Below are 9,249 nucleotides of genomic sequence, written 5' to 3' on the forward strand. Positions count from 1 at the left end.
AGCTCAACCAAATTCAATGTTACGAATGTAGACAAAGATGTAACACTGAAGACAGCAGATAATATTTATTAGTTCAGTGCTCCAGCAGTCAAAATATTGACCCAATTATCTACTATTCTCTTTGAATGAGAAAATGAAACACAAAGTATTAAGAAACTAGAAGTAGGTTAGCCCAGTAAATAAATAAATAAATCAATCAAACCAAAACAAGAGCTAACATAGAGGGCCTGGATCTAAACAGCAACATTCAGCACCAGCCTCAGCACACCTACAGAATGAACACCTACATTTAAAAGCAAGAGGTCATGACAAGTTTATACTAGAACATGGAAAGCAGTTTCTAATTTGTGGTGTGCAGCACTTAGTGCTTGACCTTTACAACTATCTCAACTCACCATTATGAAGCTTTGTAACAACCAGTTCAACATCTGCTAATGAGTGTATGCTGATGAGGTTACTCTTATTTGCTTTGCACAACTCATCTGCCACGCTCCAAGGTGATGGGTTATTTATCAGCATGTAGCAAGAGCCATCATAGGGAAGCCAGCCCGAATCACAGCGAATATCCAAGTGTCTCCAATCCTCTAATAATGAAGAGAAATGGAATTAGAGGCTTTTGTTTTACTTCGGGTAGTGCAAGGGGTTGGCTTTAAATCCAGCAGCACCTTGAAAACAGCCAGAATGCAGCAATCAGAGTATGTCAGCATCTCTTCAGAGCTAATTTTTTAAGAAAGGGTCACAGTTTAGTCAAACAAATAGACTTCAAAGAGCAGCACTATGAGGACTCATAATATTTTGGGGCCATGAAGTAGGCAGAAGGAGAAAGAAGTTAGTGTGAGTGAAAGTAAAAAGCAAGAATGCATTACATTAAGCTTAAGCCTTAATGTAAGCAAAAGGTTCAAAAGTAATTGTAAGCAAGATTTCAAAAGCAACTAACGACAAATCAAGATAAGTCATTGCAGGATTGCAGCACACAACTCAACAAATACTTAGTTTTAAGTTTGTTTTTTTTTCTCAAGATATTCAAGAATTCAAATTGGTTTTAATGCATGCTGAAAAGGTATATACTAACAGCCTTTCTGGTTCAAAGCACACTATAAAACACTCCAATCACAGGAATTTTGTTTTTTAATTAATAATACACTATATAAACACTGGTAATAACTCCACATACCCCACTGAGGAGCAAGAGAACAGATAAGAATTATTATTGGCAACTAGTTTTCAGGGGATCATTTGGAAATTTGAACCAGTTTAGTTAAATTTAAATTGATTCCTACTTTTTCCTCAAAGGCACACACCTTTCCAGGGGGAGCTGGAGAGAACATGGCTTAGTCAGAGACACTCCATGACACTTTCCACCTCCACAACACTGCTTCTTCATCCCTCTTATCCCCTAGTCCTCCCCATTATCCAAGGACAATTACCTTCCAGTAAAAGTTTTTTCAGGAGATCTCTGCAAGCATGAGCCCTGGAAATTCGGTAAGGCCAAAGCATGCATGGAAGAACAGGTCATAAATATGGGAAGGGTTGGACATCTAAGTGAAGGTAAATGTCCAAAAGCATGGAAGCAGTTCTATGTCACAGCTGGACACTGTATGCTGAAAGACTGTATATGTGTGTGCAGGTAAGGAGAAGGGAATAATTATCTCATAAGAGCTGTTATGGGTCCAGTAAAGGGTACACCCTGGGAAAGCTACCGCTTCTTGCGCTCTGATTTCCAGTACTGGGCCTGGTTTCAAAGGATAGTAAGGTTATTTAACTACTTCTATTTTAATTCAACAGAGTTTGATCCAAGACCCAGGTAAGTCCCGCTTTATTTTAATACACACCAAGAGTGAGAGAAACAGGCTTAAAGCAAAGATGAAAAGGTTCAAGGTGCAACTGCCAGTTCCAGACTTCCAGCAACACAAGAAAGAAGGTAAAAACCTTGGAGGAAAACGTGATGAAAAGGGCAGGACTGTGCTGCAAAATGCTTTATGTGTGAACAAGAAAGCTGCAAAAAATAAAAACTGTTTGTGATGCATCATCTTGACACTGGAGAAACAGAGTTTGCTTCTGCTCTGCTAAGTAACCCAAAGCTGTTGAGAAAATGTTTTGGCAGAGATGCCTAAGAAGGCTTGTGGAGGGAAAAAAAAGACTCCATAAGCGAACATTATACTCATATTAACATACAAAACTCAAAAATGCAAACTGTCCTACCTGGGAGGCTTGAAACTTCACTGAGTGACTTCTTGCAAGTATATGGAAGTTGAGTCCCACAATGGTAACTCTGCCACTGACCTGAAGCAGCATTCATCACCACACAACTAGTCCCATCCAGTGGGGACAAACTCTGCATATCTATAGACAGGAACAAATAAAAACAGAGTAACACAAGTCATCAAACAGTAAGGCAGAAACTGCTTCATTTTACTACTGCTTTTCAATACAAGAATAACACACTTTACAGCACCTTGTATTTGAAGAAAACTTGCATCAAATGAAAGCACTTGTCCTACCATAGGTCCTACTGGAAGTTTTTTCTAAGAAAGTTTCAGAATCAAGGAATCTGGACTTCTTTTCCAATGTTTAATCATAGAACCAGGAGGAATGTTCTATTTACAATACAACAAACACTTGGCCAAGCACTTTCCCAGACTAGAAATATCTCAGGGGAGAACTGTTATTGCAGCCCTCAGTTTCCTTTGGCAGTTCCTTTGGCAGTCCCTTCCCACCCTCACTCCAAGCACAGCTCTGTACTTTCTCTCAATGCTAACCATAACCCTTACTTTTACAGAAATCTTACACAAGGCCCCAAATTAGAAATATCACAGAAAATAACTTCTTTTTTTGCAGTCCCCAGCTTTCCTTGAAGCCCCTTTCCTAAAAGAACTTTTTGGCTGTGACCTACACAGAGCACCCAAGCTCTCCCTGTACTGGGTATGGTAAAGTATTTTCACCAGAGCAGTAAATATCAGTATGTATGCTATGACTGCAAACTAAATTATGCCACTGTAGCTCAGGATAGTCTTGCCTCTAGCTCTGTATTACAGTCCTACAGTGTGATCACAGTTCCAGAAGAAGGTGCAGCCAGTAGTACTAGCAGCAAAGTTCTTAACCTTTCCAAAAGACAGACCACATTTGAAAAATCTCACAGAAATTACTTAGTAAAGCTTTCAAAGAAGTAACAGAAACCCCTTATCAACTTTTCACAGAATTCCTGTTGCAGCACTATTCTAGAAAGTAAAGGAAAAAAGAGAATTCCACTTAAAAAAGCTCAAATTCAGCTTGAGTAACAGAACAGTATTAGCTTCAGTATTCCTGATCATTATTTCTCCAGGATTCTCATATATATCCACGACATATTTGTGCAAATATTACAAATTCATTCTGAAAATTCCTAACAAACAAGAGTCTCACCAACACTACCGGGAACTTTGGAGTAATTAAAAAAGGTTTTTAAAAGGTTTTATACTCCTTTCATCTTCACCTTGAAACAAATTTAAGTAACCTTGAAGTTTAAAAACACAAGTTAAGCTTCTAAGTAATGTCAGTCCTTGTGCACACACCAACAATCATAATATTTGAGGAAAGTCAATGCCATTCTGTCAGTGGGAGGAGAAATTCAGCAGCTAGGAAAGCTGTGGATTCTTTACTAATATGGATTTTAAAGATACTATTTAAGTTTTACATTTTTAGAGATTTATTAATCTAATCACCCATAAATATAGAATGTGAACAGAAAGATTCACTGGCTAGGAAGAAAAGATGCTCCTGAAAATGAAGTGAGAAGGGAAAAAAACCCCATAAAATACTAGTTACTGTTATGAATATTGTTAATACCACCAGAAATATCAGTACCTGGATGCCAGTTGACAAAATTCAAAGGTTTGTGATCTGACCACTGCCAACCTCCAGAAACGTCCAGTTGATTTAAGCCAATCCAGAAGATCTCAGCAATGTCATCCTTGGCTAGAGATTTTTTTTTAAAGAAAACCATTAGTATAAAATATTCATCTTTTACTGGTCTCCTTGAAATTAAAAATGTGATCTGAAATGGTATGCATTTAAGGAAAGAAAGATTGCTACTACAATAAGACACGCAAACTTTCTTGAACTGATGAGAAATTCATCCACACAAGCCTTCCCTCCCAATGCCTTCAGATGTTTCTCATTTGGTTTTACAGTCCCAGAGGCACATGGATAATTCCTCCAGGCCAAGATTGAACATCAGTGAGGGTAATTTCATAACAAGTGAGTAACATGCTGCTAAAACACCAACTGTCACTCTGGCCTGTATTTGAGATTCTGGGGACATTCCTCATTACAAATATGAACAGCTAAGCGCTACAATGAAATCATACAGATAAATTTAAAAAACGCCGTAAAGTGAGATCAGCACCTTAGTTTTGCTACACATATGAAAACCAAAACATTTTAAGTACAGTCAAGTTTTAACCCAGAATTTTAGGATAGAAATTAAAATGCTGCCTCCACTTTATGTTAATTTATCAAGATTTCCTAATATTTGTATGTGAATAATTACACCTACCTTGTATGTAACTTAATTCAGATGCATCTTGGATGCTAAGTAAATCTCCTCCTTGCCTTTGACATGAAATATAAGCTTCCTTCCAAGAAAGAGCAGACTGTGTATTAAACTGGTAGCAATTTTTAGACCCTGGATCCTGTTCCCAGATATCATGACAGCCATCCTCTGTTTAAAGGAAGCAGAAGGTACTTGTAACCGCGACTATATGGAAACATTATGAACGTTTCAAAAGAAAAACTTTTGAATATTCAAGGTCTATTGATTTTTATCAGTCATCAAAAATACTGCAGAGTAAGTCAATGCTGCAATAGAAAAGCTTTTAACCAGCTTAACAGCAACACGCTACACCGAGGTAGAGCCGCACATACGTGAGGTGACAGAACGCTTTTAGGATGTCTATTTAGAAATCCAACATGCCTGGTTGTAAGCAGATTCCCCATTTTCCATCACGAGCGTAGTCTTCAGATGTGGCACACCATTTCCCACCCCCATGGGTTTCATCCTCAACGCAGTCATGATGCCACGTCTTATTATACAGAAAGGGAAACTCACAGGGTTTTCCATATGAGTTGCCATCTTTGGTATAAACCTCTGCAGGAAAAAAAAAGAACAAAAGAAGTAAATACAAGATGCCCAGGGATGGAAAGGGCAGCAAAATATTTCTGTTTGTACAGACACAGTTAACTTAAAACCATGCAAATCACACTTGTGATCTTAAAATACTGTATCTTGTTGTTACAGATAATATACAGCAATGTCAGAACTGAAACAAATTATACAAAAATATTTTTCTGTACTTTTTCTTCTGAGAAACAGCAAAAACTTGTTTCCCCCAACCTGGTAAGTTAGGGATAAATTCACTGTCCTATTGAAATCTGGGTGGTTTGCACAGAGTCCTTCAGAACAAGGCTCTAGGAATCAACACACACAGGAGGGGGAAAACATTTCAAATTGGAGCCTACTGGGCTCTTTAGACTGGCCACTTTGAACAATTCAAATACAAAGAAAATTCTGCCTTTAAATATGGTAAAGCAAGCTTTCACCACTTCTTCCAGCAAGCATGAGATTTCCAATGAGACTGGCTTCCATGGCAAGTGGACAGACTATCACACCAAAGCGAATGGATTGCTCCTGACAGTCCAGCAGGCTGCGAGCTAGCAGCATGCTCTGGACTTGACTGTACAGCTACCAGCAAAGCAAATAAACTCTGCAAACAGCAAAACTCCTATGATGGTGAAGAGGACAGTGTCAGTTCTGATAGAAGGTGTATGATATTTCATAATTAAATATGTTTGCGCTCAAATACGGTGGGAGGGATTTAAACCTGCGAAGAAAGACACTTGATAACACAACTTCTGCAGTCGTGCATGGTTATTTTTATTAAAGACCACTGAAGTTTCATATTTCCATATCAGTATCTCTCCACAGCAAAACATTCTATTGCTTTACTGATCAGTCTTTTCACATGATTAACTTGTCAGCACAGACATACTCAAAAAGCCCTTAACAAATAAAAAACCTCCAAACCCCTGTAAAAACTTACTTACCATAGTAAAGGTATCGACATATATCACTGGAGGAATTGTTGCTTCTCCACTGGTCTGTTGCATTTATGCTTGCAGTCACATAGGTATTCTTGATAGTCACTTTGTATTGAGACGCACCAATGATGGAAGCATCAGCACATCGCCACCACAGCATTAATTCTGAGTTACAATCAACCATTTTCAGTCGAGACACTGATTTTGTGAATATATCAAGTCCCAGGCACTGCTTGGACCCCAAGTGAAAGAGGCGATTCTGGGATACCCATTTCCATAAAGCTTCACTTGTCTCCCTGCAGTCATCTATCACTATCCGCGAGTTTTTAACTTGTATGCACTTGTTCTCTTTGTCATGGCGAATGGTAAAAGCATCATTGCCTGTATAAGAACAAAAAAAAAAAAATCCACATATGGCTATGATTCAGCATCATTTACACAGGAAGCTCATTTTTAAAAGAGTAATTGCATTCTGAGAGATGCTACCAGAAAAGTACAGCAACTGCTGTTCGTACATTAAACTACCTCTTTCGTATAAGCCACATTCAGTACGTTTCACTATTCAGTGAGTACCCTTTACTTCCAGGGAAAAAGAGCTCTTTCAAACTCTTTATAAGAGGAGAGACAAAATGAGACTTCTAAGTCCAATTCTATTTATGAGAATTCTTCCTTTTTATTTAACATATACTGATTGGATCAACCCCTGATTATTTTGCAAGCTTACTAGGTAAAGAATCTAGTCTTCATGCCTATCTACAAGTTACACACTACAGATACCATAAAATGTAACTAATAATAATCTTCACTTAGTAAGCACTTATGTCTTTTTTAACTGCATATCATGTATGATACACAGCATGACAGGTTTACGAGTGAACCAGTTTGTGGGTGCAACTGCAGTATTACTACAATAACTGGCACTGCTTTGGGGAGAGGGTTTTAGAAACAGTATAGCACCAAAGATGACAAAGATTATCCCACCAGAGATTAGGAGTATCATTTAAAAAATTATATAGGCACCCTAGTTTCATTTTCAGTTGTGACAAGTTTCATTTTCAGTTGTGATGCAGTATGTCTTAAAAAAGATAAAAAAATAGGCACAGTATACAACTTAAAAAATATATGGATCACCCTACTCTTACAAGCTAACACATCTGCCAGTACAACAACACTTCTGACAAGCGGCAGTAGGTTTAAGCTAACCACGAAAAAAATGACCTATTTCTATGCCACCATAAAGATGGCTTCACAGCATAAAACTTTCACTGACCAGGCTCATATGGACCTTGGCTGTCCCAGACCCACAAAGCTATTTCTCCGCTGCTTAAATAAGGAATCTGCTGAGTAGTGTTTTGTATTTAATAGCAATGCACTGTCAATCACATTCCTACTGCATTTTTCTATTATGAGTTAATAATAGGTTTGGCTGAACAGCAAGGAAAATATTCAGTGATGTTATGCAGTGAATTTTACCACTACTTCCCAGTATACTCATGAATTTTTCCCTGTGTAAGTGCCAAATAGCATCTAAATAGTACTGAGCTGGTCGCACTGTAAAGAAGAACCTCTAAGTCAGCCACCTACTGCAGCGACTATTTCTAAATAGCACGTTTCAACCAACTGTCCCTGTCAGCCTTTTAACTAAGACATTTTAACAATCAAACCCACTTTTGTGGTACCTTTCACGGCTGTGCTTTTTCGGCACTATATCTGCTTTTTGCTTTTTATTCTCCCCTCATGACTTTTTTCCTTTTTTCGATTTCTTGTGAGAAGAGGTTGAAAACATGTTACATCTTCTTTCACTTCTTCCCCCACAACCCTCATGCTGATGTCAAGTAGAAAACCACTTTTTAAAACCTTCACAGAAAAACTGCTGGTGTTGTCTCATCAGATCTCTCTGTACAGCAATTTCTTAATACCCAATTAGTCCAGTTCAACACTCCCGGACATGAAGTTTTACCTGACGTCTTCAGCTACAAACCCTACCCGGTTACTGATATAGGATATAAAAAATACGTCAGCTGCAACTAGTTAGTGAACTGAGCTCAACTTGCTTCCCAGTAGCTCTCACCAAGCCGTGGCTTTGGCTCACAAGAATTTGCTCAACGTGAACTTTTCCACCTGCTTTCTGTCGGACAGGGGAACCCTCCTTCCCGCCTCTCCCTGCGCACAAAGTGGGGGGTAACAGGGACGGCGGGACGCCCTGCCGGGGACCCGCCCGGGTCGGGGTTATTCCTCTCCCCGAGGTGTCCGGCCAAAGGCCTCGGCCCGGCCCGGGGCAGCCCCGGCCCCGCGGGCACCTTCGGGAACGTGGCAGCCGAGGCCGGCGGGGCAGCACCGGCTTTCGCGCCGCCCCGGGCGAAGCGCACGGTCCGTGAGGGAAATGCGGGGTTTTTCCCTGGCTTTTTCTCTGTTCCTACTAAGTTTTCCAGATTGTTTCCACGCAGTTGGACTTTGCCGCCCGGCGGAGCGGCCGAAACAGAAGGCCCGTCCCAGCGCCTCCTCAGCCGCTCCGCCGCCGGCCGGGGCGGAGAAGGTCCCGCCGCGCCCCCGCGCACCGCCTCCCCCTCGCACGGCGGGCGCCCGGCTTACCTGCGGGGCCCTCTCTGGCCGCGCAGCAGAGCAGGAGCAGGGCGAGGCCGCAGAAGGGCAGGCAGAGCCCCACCGACCGCGCCATGGTCCCCCCGCGGCGCGCAGGCTGCGCGGAGCGGCCGCGCTGCCGGGCTCGCTCTGCCCGGCTCGCTCTGCCCGAGCGGCGCGCCCGCCGCCGGCCCCGGCCCCGCCAGCGCCGCCCCATTGGCCACCCTGCCGCGCGTCACTTGTTGCCAGGAGAAAAGTGGCCCCGAGGTTGGGGCGAGGCGGGGCCCGGCCCCGGCGGGAGCGGGGCTGCGGGTGAGGGAGTGAAAGGCAGGGGAGGGAAAGGGGAGTCGCAGGTGAAAACATGGGGGTAAAGGTGAAGGGGAATTGCGGAGAAGGAAAAAAAAAAAAAAAAAGGAGGAAGAAAGAAAGACAGAAGAAAGAAAGACAGACAGAAAGAAACAGAAAAGCAGACTGAATTGTCATGCGTTAAAACTAAAAAACAAAAACAAAAACAACCTTTTTAGAAGTTCAGTCGGGGAAAAGAAAAGGTAAAGTGTAAGTGCTAGAAGTGAAGAAAAGGAAAAAAGTGAAGAG

At 41.4% G+C, this 9,249-nt stretch overlaps 1 protein-coding gene across 1 annotated transcript in view; it reads right to left on the reverse strand.

Moving 5' to 3' along the window:
- The window catches only part of LY75 (lymphocyte antigen 75), a 43,847-nt gene extending 35,066 nt beyond the window's left edge, over nucleotides 1–8,781 (reverse strand). Inside the window, exons 1-7 of the mRNA XM_027734212.2 lie at nucleotides 8,668–8,781; nucleotides 6,082–6,456; nucleotides 4,952–5,125; nucleotides 4,535–4,699; nucleotides 3,844–3,954; nucleotides 2,203–2,343; nucleotides 396–584 (exon numbers count right to left, since the gene is read on the reverse strand). Of these exons, the coding sequence (XP_027590013.1) occupies nucleotides 396–584; nucleotides 2,203–2,343; nucleotides 3,844–3,954; nucleotides 4,535–4,699; nucleotides 4,952–5,125; nucleotides 6,082–6,456; nucleotides 8,668–8,752 (1,240 nt within the window). The 5' untranslated portion in view covers nucleotides 8,753–8,781. The remainder of the gene's footprint in view (nucleotides 1–395; nucleotides 585–2,202; nucleotides 2,344–3,843; nucleotides 3,955–4,534; nucleotides 4,700–4,951; nucleotides 5,126–6,081; nucleotides 6,457–8,667) is intronic.
- Nucleotides 8,782–9,249: the final 468 nt, after the last annotated feature.

This window comes from Pipra filicauda, unplaced genomic scaffold, assembly GCF_003945595.2.
Source record: "Pipra filicauda isolate LSUMZ 115617 unplaced genomic scaffold, ASM394559v2 scaffold253_size2546935_pilon, whole genome shotgun sequence".
Lineage (NCBI taxonomy): Eukaryota > Metazoa > Chordata > Aves > Passeriformes > Pipridae > Pipra > Pipra filicauda.